Source organism: Drosophila serrata, unplaced genomic scaffold, assembly GCF_035046125.1.
Source record: "Drosophila serrata isolate PLE 108 unplaced genomic scaffold, ASM3504612v1 contig_240, whole genome shotgun sequence".
NCBI classification, from domain to species: domain Eukaryota; kingdom Metazoa; phylum Arthropoda; class Insecta; order Diptera; family Drosophilidae; genus Drosophila; species Drosophila serrata.
Genome location: NW_028257138.1, coordinates 9,092,512 through 9,116,766, shown reverse-complemented (window position 1 = coordinate 9,116,766; position 24,255 = coordinate 9,092,512). Strand labels below are relative to the sequence as shown.

Here is a 24,255-nt window from a genome sequence, read left to right as displayed (position 1 = left end):
CCATGTCAAAGTCGACCCAGCACCGCAGATAAATATTTATATTTCGCTTTTTAATCTTTTGTAATTTCAAGTCGCGCTACACAGCCCCCTTTGTGTGCTCAACTTTAGCTATTTTGCAATGCTCTCTGTTGACTTTTCAATTTGAAAGTTGAAAGCACTTAGGGATATTAGAATGGGAATCCAGGAGTTAGCATCGAGTGGCTTTTTGAAGCGCAGGGATTTTTTGTCACAGCTTGTTCGTCTTCCGAAAATAAAGACTTCGCTTCTGGGGGTCGAGTGCATTAAATTTAAATTGAATTTGACGCCCATTGCCAATCTGGCTGTCAAGTGTCAAAAACGTCAATAGTTTCCCTCGGCTGGAGCTGAGGTAACCCGCATCAAGCTAACCAGGTCAACCTGGCCATTTGAAGTTCTCTCCCTGCTGCTGCTCCTTCTGCTGCGAGGAAATTAATTTCAATTTACATTTAAATGCAGTCCGTCGACTGGCGACAGGCGGCCGACTTGTGACCTGACCTTGCCTTTCCCTGGACGCGAGCTCATTTTTAATGCCTTCCATCCTTACGCTTTTTTAATACCATAATTGGCTTACTGACGAAGGTTAGCAAAGCAGCAGGAGCAGGAGGAATAAAATATATATATAAAAATAAAAAAAGAACTGCCACCGAATCGCACACAAATTATTCAAGAAATATTTTTGACAGCACTCGCGCTTTCCTTTTGCTGCTTCCTCCACCGTCTCCTGGCACTTGAAAGGACAACCTTGAAACGAATGCCCGCCATTGCAGAAAATGTTGGCAGCATTAAAGATTTATTAGCTAAGTGCACTTGCCGTTTTTCCCGTTTTCCCATCGCCCAATTGTGTAAGCCATGGTTGAGTTGGGTCACCGCGGCGCCTTCTGTTTGGCCATCCTTCAAATTACGAAAAATATATATAATATCTAGATATGAAAGGACGCAAAAATATTCGCAAAAAAAAAAATATATAGAAAATTGTATTGTGTGTGTCTTCAACTAAGCGAAAAGGCCTTAAATATTTCATGAAACACAGGCATTAATGTTAAAAGAGAACATTTCTATTGTTTTAGCGTATTGGAATTGCCAAAGAAACTTTAAAAATGTTCTAAGATTGTATAACCTATAATAACACATCTTTCGTTTATATAAGTTTTTCCAATAGACATACATTTATAGAAATATTTCAAGACATCGTTTAATATTCACTAAGTGATGCTTTAGTTCAGCTGAATTTCTCAAACTTAGCGGTTCCATTCTATCTCTTAGTATTCTGCGGCTATCCTTAAATGTCGCCATTGAGTGTGGCGCATACTTAATATTAGTTTAATTTTTCTCCACTTTTTGCTGATTGCAATCGCACAGTTGAACTGCTGAAATTCCGAAATAGTTCGGCTTTGTGCGCTTTTTGCATTTCGAATTCCCCCATCAACAATTTCCATTTTGTGCCATCGCAAGTTCATTTGCCAGTGGACGCCCGATGTATATACATATATACTATATACTATGTATAGGCAACCTCCTTTACCCCTGCCATGGAGTGCATTTCTGGCAACGCCTTGCTCTCTATGCTACATCAATTTTATTGACTTTTCCCATCGTTCCACTCGATTGAATGCACAATTTCATTAGCAGTCATGCCACAAGCAGCAGCAGCAGCAGCAGGAGCATCGGAAGAACTTCTCCCCAAAGGAGATTAAGGGACGAGCCGAGCTGTCCCCGCCTCCTTAACCATTGAACTGCAGTTCGCCCAATGTCAGCGGCAACAATGAGGAAATGCCTTCTGGTGGTTTCAGTGGCAATCAATACTCTTCCTGCCGCAAAATAGTGGCCATAAGTCAGGCGTCGCTCCGTGTCCTTGGCCTAATCGCGTTAACAGCCCAAAACAGGCCCGAAAACTTTTAATTTAATAAGCGCCAGTCATGCCATCTTAATAAACTTCAACTCTCAGAGCCATATTCCAGTTTCTAGTCCTGCTCCCTGCTGCTGGGTTCCTGTTCCTGATTATGACTCGGCCGAAAACTTTTATTTAGGCTGGCCGAAAGTTTTTCAATTATTGCCACCTGCACTTAAACCCTTTCCCCCTAATTACGATTAGGGCCAGCCATTTTGATTTTAAATCAACTACCAATACCCCCGAGGAGCCGTCGCTAATGAGCAGAGTCACTGCCTTCCACTGGTAATTAGCCCAGCAGCGTGTGCAAATAATGCTCAGGACGAAGGGTCAAAGGTGATCTGGATTATGAACTTTAAAGCAATCTGAAATTCAAGCCCGAATTGTCGCCCAGCCGCAGTCAAACAAATATATCTTTGGCTGCATGACAAATGCCGTCTAGACGCAAGAAGCCCGCGGAGAAAAGAGGAGAAAATGGCGAATCCAGCAGAGCTTAGCGCGGCTCAGTCCCTCCAATTTTTTTTCGCTGACATTTTTCGATTGGATGCAGAGTGCAGCTAAGCCTGGTCCTATGCTTCCAACCACATTTTTTTTACCGCCAGGTAAGCCTTTTTCGGGCCCACAAATCACTCTGTACCCGCTGTCTATAAATGCTTGATGATGTTGGTCAAAGTCGGGCGCAGTTGATGCCACTATCTTTGGTAGATATACGGGAAACGGAAATGCAAACGGAATAGCTCAATAACTTAGGGCTTAATGTACCTGCGAGACTCGATTTGGTATCTTGCTGGGAAGCTAAATCATTAAAAAAATGTTTTATAATCAAGCTCAGATTTCGCAAGTAAATATCTCTTCGAAGCATCGTTACTCTAGCAACGAATTCAACTGTCTTTCACCACGGTAACGGAACTACACCTTCTTTCATGTTTTTTTCCCCCAAGCCAGCGTGTCATAATCATATATCAAAGCCGCACAAAGGCCGCCACATAATGAGCTGCCAGCAAAAGGCAGCATCGTGCAGCAGGCTGCACCACCGAGCTGCATCTTGCAACTCGCATCTACAACTTCTACTTTGCAAATTACTTGCACGTTGTTGCCACCTCCCCAGCCCCATGGCAGAGCGGATAGGTTGAAGGTTTGAGAGGTTTGGGCCGTTGTTGTTGTTTATGCAAAAGAAACTGTCATGAGTCTACTAAGCACTTGTGACATAGCCCCATGCCACATGCATATGCAGTATGGAGCATGCAGCATGTAGCATGCAGCATTTGCTTTCGCTGCGCCGACATAATTTGCGACGAAGTGCTCTACAAAATATGCACATGCAGCGGGTAGCGGGGAAAACGGGGGCTGGCTTGCGGGGAAAAAGGCAAAATAATAACGGAATTCCTTTAATTTTCACACCACTACAAGGCGAGGTGGCAAGCCAACCAGCTAGAGGTATCTACACAGCGGAAAAACTCCTCCTAAACTCCTAAATTTCTCCTTGAAGTCTTTTCTACTCCCTTATGAAACTGAAATGATATCGTTACTTTAAACCTTTCTTGACCAAAGGGCACTTCTTAGTTGCTTTAATATTTTTTACTCTGTTTGCTTTTTATACATTTAATATATATTTTGTTTGCTGTGCAGAGATCGTAACAGCCGCAGACATTGACGACAGTGGCCCAGAGGCAAGTAAGCCGGAGACCGAGACGGTGTCGGAGTTGGAGCAACTTGAACGGTTAAGTACTCGGCACACACTCCCACGGCGTAGAGCAGTCAAGTCAACTGAAAACGTGACAGGATATCCTGCTCCAGCTCCTGCTCCAGCTACTGCTCCAGCTCCTGCTCCAGCTACTGCTCCATCTTCTTTTTCCCAGTGATTTTCCTATTTTCAATGGAGTGAGTGGTCTGGGGTCCTCCGCTTTCTCTGGTGATTACGCCAACGGCATGCAAATGATAAAGGGAACGTGTCGCTTAATGTGCGCCCATTATAATTTGGCATCCGAGCAGTTGGCTGTGGCTAGTGACTCTCCGTCTGGCCTCGATATTTCATTCCATATTGTGCACTCTGCAATGGAGGTCAAAATCAGTTTAAAGGCAGCATGGCTTCTAAGTTTTTTACTTACTCTTCACTGGTAAACAATCAATTTAAAACTCTTCCAAAAATATATCTGCAATTGAAGTTGTATACTTTCATTAAGCATTACATAGTTGTCGAGTGAATAAAGTTTCTTGATTTGGACGCGGTTAAGTTATGACATGCTCGTATTAAAAATAATTTGAAATAAAATGGCAATGGCAATGCCAAAATGTAAAGTTTTGTTAACTCTTGTGTTGCGGTTACTGCGTATTTTTCTAAATCATTTGCAAAACAGCCGTGATAAACGTTTGCTCCTGTCGTTTTTGTGGTTGGCTTCCCTGGCTGAGCTCACCTGTCACACAAATGGAATTTATGTCCACTGCGGTCGGCCACAGCGGCTGCATTGGGATATATATATATTCATTTATATCTGAAAGGATTGGGGTAAAAATTGCATTGATTAAAGTTTGTGTTATTTGAATATTCATTGGCAGTGGCGGTCTCATAAAAGACGACAGCTGTTAATGCCAACGTAGCATATGAAATATTTATTTATGTACAATATGTATTTATTATTTTTCGCAATTTATTTTCTTTGGATTTATTTGTCAAATTTACATTTCTAATAGTGCCTGACTGATATTGTTTGCGGTTGTAATTAGAAATGTAAATGTGCAATTTGTTCAGCTCCCATGTTCGGGTAATAAATAGTTCATGAAATCGATAGTCAATGGCGAATTAGGAATAAGTGTAGTTAAATTAATTGTACGTCAAGTGGGCCAATTGGGCCACTAGACTAGACTAGAAATGGTTAAGTGCAATAAAGACACATCGAGGCGTACTTCAATTTAATTAATTTCAATCAATTGTATTAAAATCCCTTTTCCGAATGCTTATGGAATTCATTAGCTCTCATTGAGGGAAATTTAAATTATGCAGCTTTTGTGCAACAATAGTGATAATGTTTTTTTCCCATTTGTGCAGCACTCAGCACTTCTCGTATTATTCTGTTTGCCCATGGGAATTGGATTTGGCCCAGCGGCAAACTTATAATAATATGAAATTAATTTGTGTTTATTTTAGCATAAATTATGGAAGCGCTAAATTTATGTTTGGCTTTGTCGAAGCGAGTGGGTCATTGCCGCATATCAATTAAAGGCATTTCCCTCTCAAATTTTTGGCCGCAATTGAATAAAGTATTGTTGGACAATTTTAGTTGATTTTCGATATTTATCGCTTTTGCTGGGCCTATGCCAGCGAACGAATTTATGGCGCGTTTTTCAGCCAAAGACAAACATTTTCAAATGTCCTTGGGGATCTAATTGTGTGTGTATCTGGGTGTCCTTGTGATATTTATTGCACACAGTTGTACACGAACATGGCGTATACGTAATATCGAATTTTGTGGCCCATAGCCATTGTCCTTCTCCTCCTCCTTTCCTTTGCCTTGTGTGTGTGTGTGTATCGTTGTGCTTTATGTGTGAGCTACATTTGTTTTCATTTACAAGTATTTCACTTAAAATTTATTTCCCATACACATTTTTATGGCTTAGCTTGGCTTTGTCCCTCGCCCCCCCCTTAGTCCGCCTGCGGGCAAGACTCTTAAATTATGTATTTGCGAGTAGTAAAATTAAAATTTATTTACCATTCTGTGTTTTATAGTAGACTCAATAAAAAGTGAAATATATTTATATAGAAGTAGATGCAGGCAAAAGGTCAGCCATATGCTTTGCATACAACAAAGTGTGCGAGTCCTGCGGAACCTTCTCAGGGGAAGGTCCCATTTTAATTGGCAACTGAAAGAGTTAATCAAATAAATGCTGCTTTCACTCAAAGGCTCTCCCCTTTTAATGGCCCAACTTGGAGCGTTTTACCTTTAATTTCGATGGACTCGTTTCGGCAACAGTTTGAAGCCTCATAAAAACATTAATGGAATGACAGCTGCTGCTGCAGTTGGAAAAGCGCGTGCTCCGGCAATTTTTAAACGCGGTCTAAAGATATTATGGCGAAGCGTCGCTGCATGAATTTTTACTGCTCCTTTTTTTGTTATTATACTTTCTTTTTTATTTTGTCGGCAAAACAGTTTTCTGCTCTTAGCTCTCGACAGTCAGGGCTGCTTTCAAGATCCTTTCGCTTAAGCCTTTTCCAAGGCGCTTGTCTGTCTCAGCCCCGATTCGGAGTCTTATTCCCGTCCCGGGGATCCGGGTCCCGGGTCCCGGGTCCGTGTCCTGTGCATTTTTATTGTGCAATTGTATTTGCTGCTCATGAGAAATTGTATGCGTGCAAAGACGCTTAAAACTTTCGCCTCGTCTTCCCCAAGCCATCTCTCCGGCCATCCGACTATCTCTCCCCCTGTTTTCCCGATAAGAGCTTTGCTGCACTTGAGCCTGAAGTTTCATTGTTTTCCTGCCAAATGCCGGGTCTTAAAACTTGCTAGCATTTAATTTTTCCTAATGTTTCCCACAGAGCTCTCAAGTGCCTCAATCTGCTTGAAATTGGCAATTTTCATGCTTTAGTTGTTAGAAACTTTGGCAAATATGATAGTCTTCGGCATATGCGATAATATACAGTGCTTTGAGCACTGATAACCATTTAGAGTTGATTGAAATTTCCTCAACCAAAACACTAAATTGAAATATGCCTGATATTTCCATTCGATTTGCGATTATTTTCATTTGGTATGTATTTTTTTTAACATTTTTCTGTATGCCGCTGTGCTGTGTTTGCCGCCTAATCCCATTATTGTCCATTTCAGAAGCAATTCACACAATTTTGCGGCATTTTGTTTGTCATCCCAGCGTACGTATGATGATAATAAAACCAGTGGAGGCATCAATTGCCGCTGGAATATTTTTCAAACTAAACCGAGCTCTGAAAATAACTGAAATATCATCCAACGAAATGAAATTGGTTGGCGAGTGCAGTGCGAGTTTCCGAATCCATTTAGATGTCCAACCTAATAAGGGGGGAACTCAATGCGACTGCACTTTCCGCTGCCATTCGAGAACGATACTAGTGATTATGTCTCTGCTGCTCAGTGAGTTAATTGCAGTTGCAATGGCTGAACCCTAAGGAGACTGACTCGTTGGGGGTTGTCTTGTAAAATATATTCGCAGCTGATAGTTTTCGCGCCTCGGTCTTCCCCTCGGGAAACGATAAATAAAATGTTTGTCTTAGAGCAAAGTGACAGCATTTCCTTTCTTCCTTTCTTTCCTCTTTTTACCAGCCACAACACTGCTGACACTTGCCAAACCGTAAAAATGTCCAGCATTTGCCTGCAAGTAGCGAGCGGCAGGAAAACAAAAGTGACGAGGGCTAAAAACGGCGAGTTATGTACAGCGATTGTTGCTGTTGTGGTCTAAATGTGCTCTAACTGGCAGGCAAAAGGGTATATTAGCTATGAGATTAAGTTCTAGCTTAAGGACTCTAACAAGAAGATTGCGTACATTAAAAAAGGTTTTAACTTGCTCAGAATTTAGTGGAATGTTTACTTGTACATTTACTTGTATTTTTAAATCCCTTGTTATGGGTTATACCAACAGATAGGGAATTAATGCATCGGCTTCCGAATGCCCTCGAAAAATCCGCTTCACTTGCTTGCCGGTTTCCGTTTCCGTCCTGCTGCCGGCAGCAGACATGGCGACGACCACGCCAAGCGACACTGGGACAGTGACGGGATGAACGGGATGGGGTTTTCCAGGGGGTTGGGGCTGAATAGGATACGGGGGGAGTGGATAGCGACATTGGCGCGACGTCTGCTGGAAGCGTTGTTAGTGTTCGTCAGCGTCAGCGGGTCTGGGCCGGGGACTTGGCTTTGTGCTACGGTAAATCAATACTCGCACTTCTTACCCATATCAGTGGCAGCCACTTGCTAGCGGCAGTCTCAAGCTCTTCGACTCAACCTCGAACTTTTCCACTTGCCATAAACTTGGCAAATATTAACTAAGCAAGAGTCAGCAGCGATTCAGTGGAAGTGGGATAAGGATGGCAGCTGCGTAAATTACGAGTATTTGCAGGACGAAGGATGCAGTTCAGGAGGAGCAAAATGCACGGAGAACAATGACTTCTTGAGTCTGCGGGGCTAGAAACTTCCCAGAAACTCCACTCATTAACAGCTGTTGTCTTTAGTTTTCAGTCAAGATTCTATTTACTTTCTAGAAAGTTAATTATATTCGTGAACGCGTTTGGCATTTACCATTTTTAGTATTTATCCAGCAATTAGTTTCTTTTCGCTAGCTGCCACGCCTGCAACTATCAAATTCGAATTTCAAATAGCCAGAAAGCGGTGGAGAGTTTGTTAGAAACTGCTAAACTTTTCCACAAAATTTTAATTACATTTATTCTGCAATAAATTCTAGAACAACTAAAGGTTTTAGTATATATTGTCTGTTACTCAGTTTCTCGAATCAAACCTCTTTAATAAGGTAGTAAATTGAGTTTACTTAAAGGAACTTTTCTTTGGAAAATGCGAAATTCAAGATTATCTTTCCATAGCAAATGGAAATATTTTTTGGGAAATATTAATTAAGTGGTGCTAAGGAATATTCATTCCCATTCAGCGATGCAGAAGACGGGACGGGAATAAATTAAAAATTACGCTAGAACGCATTTCCTGCGGAAAACGAGCGAGTCCGAAAACCGAAGCGCAGCCAAAATGAAACCGCCGAGCCGCAACCAATGCCACATATTTACTTTTATCTCAGCTGGAGCAGCCAGAGCCAGAGCCGAGGGCCAAAGCCAAAGCCAACGCCAAAGCCGAGGGTACGCACAAACAAATGGGACTGGGTCCGGGGGCGTATCCTTTGAACTGGATCCTTCGCGGCTCCTTGCTCGGACTGTAAATGAGGGGAGAGCAGTGTCCAGAGTCCGCTGCTCTGCCACTGACAACGGCGATGCTCTCAAATTGTCGGTCGTTTAAATACATTTAAATATAAATGCAGCCAGCGCGGAGCTGCGATAAGGAAGCTGCAGTCGTGTATGTGGATGCGGATGCGGGCAAGGACCCGGCTTGGCTTGGCTTGGCTGGGCAATGAGGATGCGAATGGGGGGGCAAGTGAAATTCTTCATTCATTCGTTTCCATTCATTCAGCGTTCTATCAGCGTGGAAAATCGTGTGTGCGTGCGAGCTGGGTGTGCGGTCAAAGTCTTGCCGCAGCCATTTTAAACGGGCTGCAAGTCGGGACGAGCGATAAACAAATATATATCCAACACTTGTGATGCGCATTTTAAAATAATGAACGAGAGGACGTGAGGAAAATATCTCAGGGAAACGATTAATTAATACCCATTAGCCGTAGCAGTTGGTCGGATTACGGAAAACCAAAAAAGAGCAATTTTGATATCATGATATCATTTATATGAAAAGGGTGCGATTCTTTTTTTTTCTTAGTTAATCAGTACACTAAATGATAGTTTAAGCATTGAAATGTTGTTAAGTTATTCTTAAAATAATATATTTAGGGGCTGCCCTTAGGTAAACTATATTTATACATACTCATTTTATCAACATATCATCATATGAAATATTTTGCTAACAAGTTAAAGTTCAGATATTTAAATTACTTCAGTTATGTCAGTGGGGGGAGCCTAGAATTTGCATTCCAGTAGTGTAATTTCTTGGCTACCCCTCGATTCCTTTATGAGAATCAGCATCATCGTGAACCGGTCAGGGCCATGACAAGCGAAGGAAAAATTTAATTACATATTTCCTCACAATACGTAATACGCATACGCCCCAGTGGCCGGAGCCTTACATCATTCCTTCGACTGCCTGTGTCGTGGGGTCAGCGGATGCGATTCATTTCGTAGCCGTTTGCCGTTGCCGTGATTAAATTTTCATTTCAATGCACGATTGAAGGAGCATTCGGTGAATTTAATTGAAAAACTGTGCAGCTGCAGAGCTAATATTTGGTTTGCCCCATTCTGGCATTCTGGTTCCTTGTCCAGTGTCCATGGTTGGCAGTCCGCACCAGCAGCTGGCATATCCTTTCACGTGGCTCCTGGATGCTGTCCTGTCTGCATGCATGTCGGCGCTTTAACGCTTACCCCACGAAATGAGTTTCAGACGTGCGTTTTATGCAACGCTGAATTAATTTCATATCTCTCATGCTTTTCCAATGGCATTTGCATGCATATGCAATCGGATTTTCTCGCGAGCGGGGAACAGAGTGCCCTAAATACTTAGCCATATCCATATTATTATCCCCTCCTGACCCAATGGAGCAGATTATGACAGTGGTTTCTCCACTTAATGGCAGTCGCCAGCAGAGTAACATTTGTCGGCTGTCTAGACTTTTGACTTTCACTGACCTCTGCTCTTCGAGTGCTCAGTGTTTTTCTTTTTTGGCAATTAGGAAAAGCCAGTGCGGAGGCGACTATTTGTCATGGCCCATCCACATGTCGATGACTTGGAAAACTTTCCGGTGGTCATGCATTCATTGTCTGGCCTTGATTTGATTTTACTTCCATCGTAGTTGTGACATCGAAACTTTCGATTCGATGCCATTACGGAGTCGTTTGCAGATGCTTACCTTTAAATTTCCATCTAGCCAACTGTCTGTTTCAATTCCTTTGTCACATCGCTGTCAATTATCGGGGCGACACAGCAGGACTTTATAAGCTGCCACTTCGGAGAGTTACCAGGTCCTGCTTGGGGAGACACCAGCCGATGGGCGACGGATGTATTCATGCAGCAGCCTGGCCAAAGTGACATTTATTGGCTGTCAGGAAGTCCCACAGTCCGTCACTCAGTCAGTCAGTCGGCAGTTGGTGGGGAAAGTCGAGAGCTGGAAAAGTGAAGCTGGAGTGGGTCACTGGGAAAACACTTTGTCAGCCGTCTGCTTTTCGGGCAATGAATTGATGTGTCCTGCATGCGAATTATGAAGCTCCCACAGGGGCTGTGAGTGTGTGTTGCATAGTTAAGGAGCGGCCTGTCTGCAGTTGAACTCGTTTCACATCGGAATCGATTTCATTGACTTGCCTCTTAAGAAAAGCAAACTGAACTATTTATCGGATAAGTAAACCCTTCTGCCCTTCGGGATCCAAGCGCACTCTCCATCTAAGCATCAGAGACAGCATCCGTTGACCGCGGTTAGGAGGAGCATAGCAGGATCAGGCTGGGAGGCAGGAACAATGGCAGCTAAGATGGAAACACCATGCGGCGGTCCGTCCGTCATTCTTATGCAAGCAAACCGAACTGACAGCCGACCAGTGAGTGAGTGAGGGAGCCTGCTGGCGCTGCGAATTCGGCGTGGCATTAGGCAATTTTACCCGCCAGCTGCCGACGACGATCCATCATGGCCGCCAGCAGACGGCAAACAATGTCATTAGCTGCACTTCACCCGAAGCACACGAAAATAGCGGCACACACGCACTCCGAACACGTGCCAGGACCTACACAGACCACAATTAAGATAATGCAAAGTCAACAAGGCAAGGCTCTTCAGAGTGATCGAGTGGCAAGGCCTTGCTTTGCAAGGCAGCGAAATCGAAGCACTGACAGAAAAATGCCAGCTAATATCTATAACTACACTTTAAAAATTCTTTATTTTTGGGATTTATATATGAAAGACAATTGGTCTGCATTTTATTTAATGAATGTAAGCCATTGCAAATTAATAAATTTCATTTAAATCTATTCTTATATTTAATACAATAAATTTGAAGTGTATTTCTTCGAGTGGTTAAGCTTAAATGCTAATGTCGTTGAACTGTCGCTGATTCATGTCTTCAACAAGTTTATTGGCAACGTGGCGTATGATTAATGTGCATCCAAATTGCCGAGTAAGACAAAGTGAAGTATGTTTACCACTCAGACGGCAGCTAACCTTTAAGTAAAGGCAAGGCTTCAGTAAAGCTAATTGACCTTTTTTTAATTTCGCTTTGCGAGTTTTCAGACAAAACTTGGTTTTTATTGGCTTTCTTAAGCATTGAACATGTAAGAAAGCAGCTTTAAATAAACTTAACCTAAGTTGGTAACGTAAAAGGATTTCTTGTACCGCCTTCAACGATTGATTTGAATTCGCAAACGGAGGCTGGTTCAGGACAGACCCATTCAGGTAACACAGAACCGTCTGGAAGGCGTTGGGTGTGGCTTGAAGTAGTGCACTGTATGCACATGGCAATGGCAGAACTTCGATTTGCTGCGACAAGTGAATGCAAACAAACAAGCAATAAGGCACGGTGAAATTGTCGCCTTAACTTAGTTTATAATGCCACTTGGATGAGTTTGCTTGGCGCAAATGCTGAAATGGAAACGAATGTGTTGCAGAAAGAAGAGAGGGTTGCCATGAAGGTTCCTCTGAATGGAAATGAGCTGAGAGCCTTAGTGGCTTAAATGGTAAAATGATACCAAACAGTAATGATTAGGTTGAATATTAAGGATCTTTCTAAAACAAATTTCGTTTTAATACTTTACTTTTCAAGATATGACACCTTTCTTTTCCTATATAATACGTAATGAGATCTTAAACATCTTACAGATTAACAACCACTTTCTTTGAATACAGAAAGATACTTAAATAATCACCGATTACTTACAAATATTTCAAATGTTACTTAAGGTCACTTAAGTAAACCTATAATACAAGTTTCTGTAACTTCCCCTTGGAGCTCCTGGAATATCCTTTCATTTATGCCCTCACACGTATGGTTCTTTCAGTGAGTGCAACGAAATAATACGCCATTCTGAGTAGCAAACCAGACAGACGTATGTGCCGGAGCAGGGATTTGCAAATCGCTCGGTGGGAAAAAGGAAAAGAATTCTGCCAGCTGGCGGTGAAAGGACTATGGGAACGGGGCGAAGGAAAATACCAGGTGACACGTGAGACAACCCCCAGTTCCATGCCCCCTTTTGGCGTGCAATTTGCCATTTATTCAATTTATATATTCACACCATTGTGTAATGCGAGAATCGCGACAATGCGATGGCGAAATACACACACAATCGCATAGAAATATCCGAGGAAGGAATATCCGAGCCGTTGTCCTCTGATGGCATAATAAGCCAAGGCTGAGGACACAGGCAGGCGATATAATAAAATAAAGTGTATTCAAATAAAATTGAACAAAAATCAACATATCGGCAAATGAAATAAATATTTTTATTATTATGTAAATATAGCACAATGGCATGAAATACAATTATATTTAATTTGTATGCAACAATCGAAGGGAATAGGAAAAAGGTATTTTACCAAGCGGCATGCAATTATGGTATTGTTTTTGAAATAAGTTACGGAAATGAAATGTCAAGGGGCTTACCATGAAAATAAATATTTGTGATTCTTGGTAAATACACTGGCTTTACATAAAACTCAAACTGTATGAAACAGTATTGCTATAAACCGATAACTAAGGCATGTGGGCTTCAGTATATTGAAGGTTATGCTGCACAAAAATGCACAGGTCACACGGCAATTATTTAGCCTGTCAGTGGACATTTATGCATTTTGGCATGTATTTACATTATGCATTCCGTATTTATTTATGATATTTATTGAACACTGAGCACAATGTTTTAATCCACCAAAGCGTTGGAGCACAAAGTCCTGATGGAATTAATCATTTCTGTTCTCGCCGCTGTTTGACTTTGGCACGCACATGATAATGCCAACTAAATTTAATATTAATTCAATATAAATTCATTATATGATTAATTTTTATTATTGCCATTGTTAATCGAACCACAGCAGCGTGCAAATGCGCTTAATGAGCTTTAAGCGGAAAAAATAAATTAATATGAAATGGAATGTGAACTGCAAGCAAACTCTCGCTCCGCCGGACGCAGAATGCATAAAGTTTGTGAAAACCAACAAATGGCACGAAACTCACTGCTCGAGCGGGGATTGCCCAAGTTTTTCGGCGCTCATAAAATATGTACACTCGCCGCTCGACCACTCATCGAAGTCGAAGACTGCAACCCACTCTGCCAGCGCGCTTGCTTTCTTAATTAAAAATTTCATTTAAGCAGCAAACAATGAAAAACGGGTGCGGGCAAGCTAATGAAATGGAAAATGCAAGGACGAAAAATAATTACTCATGCGTATAAGCCAAAAGCAAATTGCCAACTTTATTTGGAAAAGAATGAAAGGAGTTTGAAGATGCCACAGGAATAAATCTGGCTTGAGTTTATAAGAAGTTTCTAAAGATTTCTTAAAGCTGACTTCTTTAGTTTCCCTTTAAAATCAGTAATGGCTTTTCTACTCGCCTCTCAGCTTAATATTTAATTATTTAATGCTTTTGATTGTTGCCCCTTAATGGGGATTAAGACATTAGGCTCTACCTTTAATTAAAATGGATTGAAATGAAGGAGGTAAAATAAGTATAGTTACAATTTGTAGGTGAAGTTTTACAAAGTTAACTCCTTAGTTGAAAGTCTGCATGTTTTTCAATGCAATTTCCAGTTTGTATGCTCCGAGGACTTTCATTAAAACTCCTTTTGTGGCCACAGCTCGTCGGGATATATTTTAATGTATTTCCTCCATTTTTTTTGGTTGCACATTAGTGTGCATTAATATTATTAAAATAAAACTAAGCGACAATGGGAGGGCGCTGGCCTGGAGCACTGACCCCATTTGTCTGGCCGGGGGAGTTGGTGAAACAGAGAGTCCTCCTCGCATCCTGTCGCCTCACTTGATGGAAGCCCTCTGTTGATTTGCGACGCCTTTTGCCTCCTGCCTTTCGCTTTATGCGTTCCTCCCATTTGTTTGCATTTGCGTTGACACTCACTTCATTTAGCAGCCCACAGCGGCTGCAGTTGCAACTGCAACACAAAGCCAACAACAGCAGCAACTCCTGCAACACCAGCAGCAGCAGCAACATCAACTGCAGCGAGTGATGAACGTGAGTGCAAGTGCAATCCGCCGGCGGCAGCAGGTTAAGGACCTTCTTTTGAACCTTAAAATGTTTTCTGTCGGACATGTGGGTGACAGTCTCAAGGTTTGAGTCGACCATTTGATACTCAGCACTTACCAGGGTGAGTAATTTATTATAGAAATTAATAGAGGGAGTTTTCATAAAAGGTTTCAAAGTCTTAAATATTTTTCTATATTTATTTTGTAATATGAAACCATTAAATATAGTAAATCAAAACAAAGGCTATTTCATACAAAGTTATAAAATAAACCATTGTTTTTATATTATATTTCTGATTCTATAATTGTTATGATATTACCTATAGCATTTGTGGCTTTACCTCTAAATACTCACCCATTTTTTGGTTTGTATAAAATCTTAATTGAAGTACCCCTAGTTATATCGATATACCCCTCAAGTGCAGCATACTTACACCCTCGACAATCCTCCTATTTATGACTTACATACATATTTGTTTTTGCCTTCCCCAGCCCGGGAGCCCCTAGAAGGCCTCTTCCCTTAAAGACCCTCTGGTACCCTCTCATCGCTATTTGTGTTTGTGTTTGCTTTGTGGTTTTGCCATCGCATCCAGACCATGGGAAGCTTTTTAATCTTAAGCGCCTTCCATTTGCCACAATTGTCCAGCAGGTCATGGGGCAGCTGCCCTCGCCTGCATCTTGGCTCGAGTCGGCTGTACAAATATGTATATATATATATATATATGTATATATAGCCGCTTTACCCTTTTGCCGCAGTCCACCTGGCGACTTATAGCCGGCTTATGTGCTCGCAAACCAATTAAAATGGCCAACGGAATTGTAAGTCCCGAGACACGAAGGCAATGCCAGCAAATTAATTTCAAAGGATTACGATACGGCCTGGAATTTTATTTAGTTGACTTCGCTGGGATATTCGGTTGTGGCTGGGTTATCAAGGCCTCCAAAATTACATTTATTAATATATTTGAAGTTTAGGTTGGTTCGGTGTGTGCCCAGGGATGTTCTGTCTGTTATTTGATCCATTTCTTAGTTGTAATTTGAGCCGCCTGCTTTATTTTGTAAAGCGGCAGCCGCTGCATCCAAACGCATTCGGCGATATTTTTCAACACTCTGCTCCGGGTTCATATCAGAAAAAAGAAGTTCATCATCGACGATGCCCTCATCCTCATCAGAGTCCTGAACTTCCTCGAAAACGTCTAGCTGTCTTCCGATTAGGTTTTGCACACGTCGCACAAAAGGCAGTCTATCAATGAAGGGCTTAAACAAATAAAGTATAAATAAAGTACAAAAACCAAACAGAAAACCTTGCGATAGACTTAGCATTGTGATACGATTTTTCAACAACTTTTTTCGGAGTAATATTATAAAAAAACTGAATTTTAAGCAGTTGCGAACAGCTTCGATTGTGGCTTTTTCGAAACTAAAACTTTGAGTTGTTAGATCGTTAAAAGAAAAGTCTAAGCCTGCTGTTTTTGAACTTTCTAGCAAATACTAGGAAACATAATGAATAATTTATGATTTAGTATATTTTTTAGCAAAAAAAGATGAAAGTGAATAATTTATTAAAGTGTATTTTTTAAATTGAAATCGTTGCAACAAAGTCAAAGGATACCGAAGCGTGCATTGTTCACTTGGGGAAAGGACAGGGACTTTGAGGGACTTGAGGGTTCATGAAGGCTCTTAACCCGCTGCTTGAGGCTGTGGCCAAATCTACACTCGGGGTGTGTGTGTGGGTGTGTGTGAAAAAGTGGCATGAAAATAAATTAAAAATGCGTTATACTCGCACCCACACACAGACAGCCGCACATAAAGCAACTTGGACACTTATCCTGGTGGCCGCATACACAGACATATTAAGAAACGTGACTTGCCTGTCCCGAGACAGCCGCACACACACACTTTCCCGAACATATAAATTTAGCATGTTATGAAAAATGTATGCGCTCAGACGGGAGACGGGAGACAGGAGACGGGAGGCGGAGATGGAGACGAGCAAGGAGTCAAGTCGGAGGACTCGTCGTCCTGGCTTTGTCCGACCGGCACGTAGCCGGCCACGCCCAGTCCTCCTCCTCCTCCCTGCTTTTAATGACAAAAGTTATGACGACAAATGACTCGGTTGACTTTCACTACGAAATCAGAGCCGGAGCTGAGACTCGGGTCCACAATGGGACCATGAATCACTTCCCGCTGAGTTGACGCGCTCCCAGAATTCACTTTTGCCATTTGGCCGCCTTGATTTGTAGTCGCTTTTAAGCGCTCTCTTCATTTATCATTATGCAAATTATAAATTAATTTTTAACGAATCGCGGATGGGCCACAATGCTGCAGATAATAATGTAAATGCTTTAATGCCTCGCTGATAATTATGCAAGTCTTGCTGCATCGGCGGAAAATTCACGCTCGACCGCAGCCACTGACGCGGCGTGCAAATTGAATTTGTTAATCAACTGCATTTAGACTTAATTGAAACAGCGGATAGAAACGCAAAAAAAAAGAAACAGTATACACAAATGAGGCAATTTAATATTAAATTTAATGGATTAATGTTAATGGAACAGCATATTAAAAGTTGTCAAAATATAGCATTTTAAGGCTTTGTTTCAATTTAAAATAAATATATATATATATATATAAATATAGAAATAAATATAGAAATTATGAATAGTGCCTTATTAAATTACAACTTAAATTTAAATTGTCTTAATTGGCTATGTGGGCTTTTATCAAATGAGAATTACATCAATGATTGCCTTTTAGCTCTCAATAATTGTAAGTTCTTGATTAGTGGTCGCCTTCGGCTGATCTCTATGAAAATGAATTACATTTTCGACCAGAGATTTTGGGAAAATTAAATTTACATCCAATGGATTTCACACAGGTAATTAAATGTAGCCATCTAATATTGAGCTGCAGGCGCAGAAGTCACTTTGCTTTGAAGCTGTCAAGCAAACATAAAACGTACAATTGCATTATAGATGGTCTGGCTGTATAATATTACGCCTTTTGCTGTCCAAATATCAGTCCAAGTCAATCGGAGTCTTGTAACACATCAAATTTGAGCTAATAATTATTATACAAGTGAAATCTGAGACATACACAAACACACACATACAGAGGGGGAAAATGACTTGGGGCAGCCGTTAGTGTCACAAGCTTGTCTCGAATTTATGTTTTCATTTATAGGCAATAACGAACATACATACACCCGCACTAATGCACATACACATTATTTACTGTGCCGTACCGGTGCCTTGGGCGACCATGTGCCACAAAATGCGTTAATTCAATTTTATTACGCATACGCAGTGTGTGTCGGGCACAAAAAGGCATGTGCACTAAGGCTGCTTTTGGAGTGTGCTTTTGAAGTCCAACTGAGTGAGTGTGTGTGTGCTGGCTAATATCTGCATTGCGACAGATTGAAGTGTGTGTTTTGCACGGGTGTGTGTTGTGTGTTGATTTACTTCTTGCCTCACTTTCCAGAGCAGCAATTAATTAGTATGTCCTTGTTTACCTATCTAAGCGAAGCTATTGCTTTAACACATTCAGTAGTTATATAAGGGAGCATATTATCTGAATTAATTATGGGAAAGGGGGTATTAATAAATATATTTAATCGTTTTTACAGCATTATGTTATAGGAAAGGCATTATTTTATTGCTCAGTAGTCATGGTTTTTACTTATCAAAGGTTGCTTTGATTAAGTTGAAACTTCAATTGGCATGTCAGCAATATTAGAATTTATACTTTATCAATTTTATACCTCTATCTAACTTTATTTTAACTTGGAAAGGATAGAACTTTTACAGAACTAATTTATCATTTCCCTGGCTATCTGTGCGCACCTAGGAATATTTGTAAAGAAACCACCACCGCCTACGTTTTTCCACCTCTTCGTTTTTTTTTTAATATTTTATGCTCTTTATAGGCGCAATGTGGGTTGCATCTGATGGCGTTGCCACTTTTGCCTTTGTGCAATTGCTTTTTGCGGATATTGTTGTTAGTTTTACTTTTGAGATCCGTGTTGGTTGCGCTCGCTGTTTGTTTGTGCATTGTGCGATGGCGCTTTTGTTTTACACGGCCGGCATTGAGATCCGGGTTTTTGCTGGCTCCTCCGGCTTGCCGTGTCCTATTTGTATCCCGATGGCGGCCACACTCATAGATACACACACACTAACATCAAGCTACACTCAGTCGCATTTATGTCTATTGGCGCGCGTCCATTTCCATTTCATTTCCGTTATTGCAAAACTTTTCGTATTAAATATATTTTTCTCTCAACATTTGTTTCATTTCGAAGCCCTTTGCCATTGTTGCTTGTTGTTGCTGCTGCTGCTGCTGGTTTTTGCACTTTGGCAAAGTTGTTTGTTGCTGTTATTTCTGGTACTTTATGCGCCGTGGCCATTATTGCAGTTGTTTCCTTTTATTGTACAAGTACAAGCATAAAAATCGCCGCATTTCCATATAAATATTTTGCGCACTCGACTCGCCTTCGCCTCATTTATTGTGGCCTACTTACGGACGAGTGTGCTTGGGCCAGCGGCGAACAAATTGACATGCAATTAAATGTAAGCCACAAGCATTTATTATAATTGTTTCGGCCTCCCCCCTCTCAGCGTCTCCGCTCCTTCCCAGCTTTCCTGGGGTCCCCTCTGGCCAAATGTTGATGCTGATTAGGCAGCAACAAACTAACATTGTTGCCGTCCTCTGGCAGTTGCAATTAGCATTCTGCGCTGTAATAAATAAAGTAAAATTAACCACAATACACCAAACAAAACGCCCGACCGCATTGTCCCCAATAATTAAATTTGCAAAAAGTCAGCCGGAATGTTTGTGATTGACTTTGGATTTTCTAAATATTATTAAAGCAAGGTTTTAGCTCATTTACCATTTATCTATGGGATTAAAATTTAGAACCATGTTTTAAAATATATTAATATGTTATTCTTTTACTTTAAGAGCAATATAGTTTCATTTAGTTTTATATTGCTTTATATCCATTAAGCGCAGCTCTGATTTTAAAGATATGTTTTACACAACACTTTCGTTGTATTTTTAATGAATGCAAATATTTTTCCGTTTCCCAGTATGTATGGTTGACCCTTTTTTCAATAGCTAGCTTCGGTTTGTGTTTATTTTACAAAATTAAGCGCATCGTTTTCATTTTTTTCTGCATATTTTATAGGTCATAGCATTCTCAACGCACCAGTGACCGCAAATTTTTAGCGCTTTTGAATTAATGACACCGAATGTCAGCAAAAAAAATGTTATAACCGCAAATCAGGTTAGTTTTCTCCTTCCTGCAAAAATGCTTTTCATTACAAACAAAATAATGAATGTTTAAACTGCTAATTTCCGTTTTTATTTTTTCGGTTTAACTCAACAGCAAGCAATTGTCATTAAATACTGGCATATATTAATGCCGACCTTTTTGGTGAATCCCTAAGAGAGCACTGCGTCGCTGAACCAGAATGACATTCGGTCGCCTTCAGACTGTTTCTGTGGAACGGTGGTTGAGTGGTTGCGAGCCACCGAATTGTAGCGCCGATAGTTTTCATTACCAGAGTTCAAGCGATATGCCAGATCTGCAGCCTGCTCGGTCAAGGGTTTTCCATAGGACAAGGACGTCTCGGACAGCAGAGTGTTGCGTTCCTCCTTCACAGGTTTCTGCGACTTCACTGACACTTTGGAGGTGGCTTCCTTGGTGTCCTTCTCAGCTGGTTTACTCGATTTTACGGTAGTCTGAGACGACTCCGACTCGGATTTATCTGATGTTAAGGATTGCTTAGAGGTAGAGCTCTCCTGAGTGGATGTTTCTGATACATTTGATTTCACAGAGGTGAAGGACATTTTTGCAGGCTCAAAGGGCTTGAGTGACTTTGTGTCAAGTTTGCTTGATATTTTGGAGGCCTTGGCCGCAATTTCCACTTTTGATGATTTGCGCTGCTTGGCAGCCACACTCGAAACCGAGGTGCCTTTTTTGGTTTGGTCAGTTTTCGCTCCGCTTACCAGGCGATTAGCTCTCACCGGCAGCAAAGTTCGAATTGAGGTCTTCGATTCCATCTTCTTAGACTTGGCGGGTTGCTTAATCTTGACCTTTACGTCTGCGTCGATGCGATCTGTTTCATGAATTGCCGCCGCCTGCTTCTTGGCCACGGTCATCTCATCCTTGATGGCCTTCGAAATGGCCACCTCGCCGTGCGTGGACTTTGTCGCCTTGATGGTGCCTTTTGATCCTGACATCAGGTCAGCCTGTTCGTTGGCCGCCTTCACATATTCCGGCTTGGCTAGGAAAACCGGTGGCGGATATGTAACACTGGTGGGAATTTGGAACTCGGGTGGGGCTCCGCTGTTGGCAGGACCCACATTAAAAGGATTAAAAGGCGTTGCGTCGTACTGATCCGGAAACATGTTGTCCTTTTCAAATGTCAATTGCCTGGGGGTCAGCATTTTATGATCTAGTGTAGATCTGTGACTTGTTTATGGTTACTTACTTGGTTGGGTTATTTTTTAAAATATTTTTTTTGGGCCGGAAATAAATATCGTTTAGCCAAAAGGGATTTTCTTAGTTTTTTGTCAGACTTTCACTTTTACAAATTCAAAGGCCAAGTGACATAAGCGTCTAGATGTACTAGGAACTCTATTTATTTCAATTTAACAAAGAGTTTAAGAGAATTAAGTTTAATAAAAATAGGTTTCCTTAATAAAGTCAACTTGAGTTTCGTTGTAAGTTATTATCGCACATCTGGTTCTCAATACTTTTTGCACATGCTTTTGTACCTGTGATGCCTGTCTGAAGACTGGCTACTTCTATTTCTGCACTTGCTATTAATTATAAAAATAAATGTAGCTAATTTCGGGAAACTGAAATATGAATACTCTTTCAATTAGACATAGGATTATGGAATAGAATGTGCAATCGATCATAACTACGCCAAAAATCTCAATAATCTCAATTTAGCTTTTTCGTGTTGGCTTGTATTAGGGTACCAGCTCATTGGGTTTTATTATTTACAATGTTATAAATTGTATGTATTTGTTACCACTTTTATTCAGTCTATGAATATTATTATTATTAAAAGATTTACAGTTGCGTCATACTCTTTTTTAGTACTTTTTCCTGAAATTATATTTAAACTGCAGTGGCCGCCGGGGCGTATACTTAATCTCTGAAATTACGTATACGCCGCGTGGTATTATATTTCTTTTACCTTTTAAAATAAAATAATAATATGTAAATATATTGAAAGCTTTTCTGAACTAGTTTTTATAGGGCTAACAAATCTACATACTATTTTTTTTTAATTTAACGACGTTACCCATTATAATTTTTTTGGAAAATTGAAAATGTTTATTTTCGACGGGACATAGCTAGATCGACTTATCTGTTGATTCTGATCAAGAATGTATATGACTTATAGGGTTGGAAAATACTTCTTCACTTCGTTTCAACCTTCTGGCTGAAATTGTAATACCCTGAAAGGGTATAAAAAGCCCTTACTTTTCCGTTGCATCTTCATGTTTCTCTCTCCACGAAAAGGGTACGTGCTGATAAGCCGGAATATCCTTTGACAGTCTCATCCGCAAAACAAAAGCCTTATCTGCCTGCTCTTCAGACCTAGCATGCCATAATTAAATGAGCTCTCAAGGGGTTCCTCTCAAAGGGGCAGAGCATTTGCTGTCAGTGTTATGTTTTAGACTGCAGTTTACTTTTTGGGCTAGAGTTTCGATTAACCTTTCGGAATCTGACTGGAAAATTTTAATACAAAATTCAAACAAAGAAAAAAGTGCAGGATGAATAGACCAGGAGACAATCAGCAGCAATTGCAAGGTCAGCAATCGCTTCCAGTGCCGCAGAATGGTCCGGTTATGTATGGCAGTGGGATCGTCTTCGGTGGCAATGTGTATCCCGTATTGATCGATGGCGTTCCCATCCAGCCTCCAGCGGGAGCTCATCAGGCGGCGGTCCAGCAACGCATGCATATGCAGCCCATGCAGCAGCCTTCGGGCGATCATCAGATGGTGGCGCAACAACGCATCCCGATGCCGCAGGGGCTCCAGGGTCCCCATCCTCACCAGAATATTCCTAAGCCGCTGCCACACCGTCGGGCCTATCAGCAAATTGATGCCCCAACAGGGAGTAGAGGTCCTTCAATGAGCCAGCAGGTGCGACCGTTTAACAACCAACAAATGCAACTGCAACTGCAACAGCCACTGCGACCGCAGCAACAGCTGGCGGGAATGGGCAATGGTTCCTTCAACTTCAACCATCAACCGAGTGCTGGCGGCGACTTTTCCGGAGGATGGGACGGTTATGCCATGTGGCAGCCCATAGACGTTAACAAATCCTACGCGATCGGCTGGAATCCATTCTAAACGCTGTCCGTCTCGAAGTAGCTTCAAGCATTAAAGTGTGGGGTCTAGTAAAACAAATCAAGTGAAAAAAGAGCTCCGTTGCTTGGGGATGAAACCCTTTGGGGGGCCGGAAAATGCAGCTTGTTCCTTCTGCTTGCCGTAATTTGCTCCCACCCATCTGCCCTCCGTTTTCGCACTTCATCGAGCTCTGAGGCTGCTGCCCTCCAGTGGGTGGAGCTGTCGCCATTCTGGAGGGTTGGTCTCGTCATTTAGTGGTGAATTTCCGTCTTAGTTGGCAACGAACGTCAGACGTGACATTTTGCAAATTTCGTTTTCAGCATTTTGTAATCGTTCTCGCATACGTGGCCCCACCAAAAGGAGAGGTAGGGGATTCCCCGTGTCGCCACCGAAGCTCCTGATGCGGTCCTGTTGGTGACACTTGCTCAGGTTGAACGAATTGCAGGAGATGCATGTGTGCAAAGTGGGTTTTAAGTGGTTTGGTAGTGGTTTCCGATTTTTCACTGGCTCTGCCACAGCTGATGATGATACCCTTAAGAGTCACAGATGACTTATGCAGATGAATTAAATACCAACTAGCGTTTTTCCGTTTTAAAGAATGTTTAATCAATTAATTCCATATAACAATACATACTTGGCTTCCCTTTAAACTAATATCTGTAAAGAAAACATAAAGGTTTGTTAAAATGGCTTTACATTTAATTAAAGTTTCCGAAAGCCATGTAACTTCTATTAAAATCAGCCTCGAATCTCTGCAAATTGTGTTAATTAAACCCCTTGAAGTGTTCAGAATGTTCGCCTTGTCCGGGGATCAGGTTCCCATCTTTTTCTGTGATTATTAACATAATTTCTATAAATAACTTTCTTTGCGGCGTACCACCAGAGCTAAGCTCTTGACGTCATCGGACTTCTCTTGGAGAAATTGTAAGCCGCCGGTTGCATGTTGGCAAAACACATATATGCTCACATACGTTGCACACAGTATGCTCTCCTCTCCCTCCCCCTCTCTAATGATGATCCCTAAAGTCAACTTGCTAAAGTAACAAGAGCCCCAGCATCCGCAC

At 41.4% G+C, this 24,255-nt stretch overlaps 2 protein-coding genes across 2 annotated transcripts; one reads left to right on the top strand and one right to left on the bottom strand.

The window, feature by feature from the left end:
* Window positions 1-20,151: 20,151 nt before the first annotated feature.
* On the bottom strand, window positions 20,152-21,494 carry LOC110183992 (uncharacterized). The gene is made up of 2 exons (XM_020952348.2): window positions 21,313-21,494; window positions 20,152-21,254 (listed from the first exon to the last, which is right to left on the bottom strand). Exon 2 carries the CDS (start codon window positions 21,227-21,229, stop codon window positions 20,261-20,263), a length of 969 nt encoding a protein of 322 aa, XP_020808007.2. The 5' UTR covers window positions 21,230-21,254; window positions 21,313-21,494; the 3' UTR covers window positions 20,152-20,260.
* Window positions 21,495-22,478: 984 nt separating this feature from the next.
* LOC110183996 (uncharacterized) lies at window positions 22,479-23,264 on the top strand. Its single transcript, XM_020952353.2, has one exon. The coding sequence runs from the start codon at window positions 22,613-22,615 to the stop codon at window positions 23,192-23,194; it is 582 nt and encodes a 193-aa protein (XP_020808012.1). The 5' UTR covers window positions 22,479-22,612; the 3' UTR covers window positions 23,195-23,264.
* The last annotated feature ends 991 nt before the right edge of the window (window positions 23,265-24,255 follow it).

Excerpts from the sequence above, each read along its gene's own strand:
- LOC110183996 (XM_020952353.2), top strand. The coding sequence starts at position 22,613 with ATGAATAGACCAGGAGACAATCAGCAGCAATTGCAAGGTCAGCAATCG.
- LOC110183992 (XM_020952348.2), bottom strand. The coding sequence starts at position 21,229 with ATGTTTCCGGATCAGTACGACGCAACGCCTTTTAATCCTTTTAATGTG.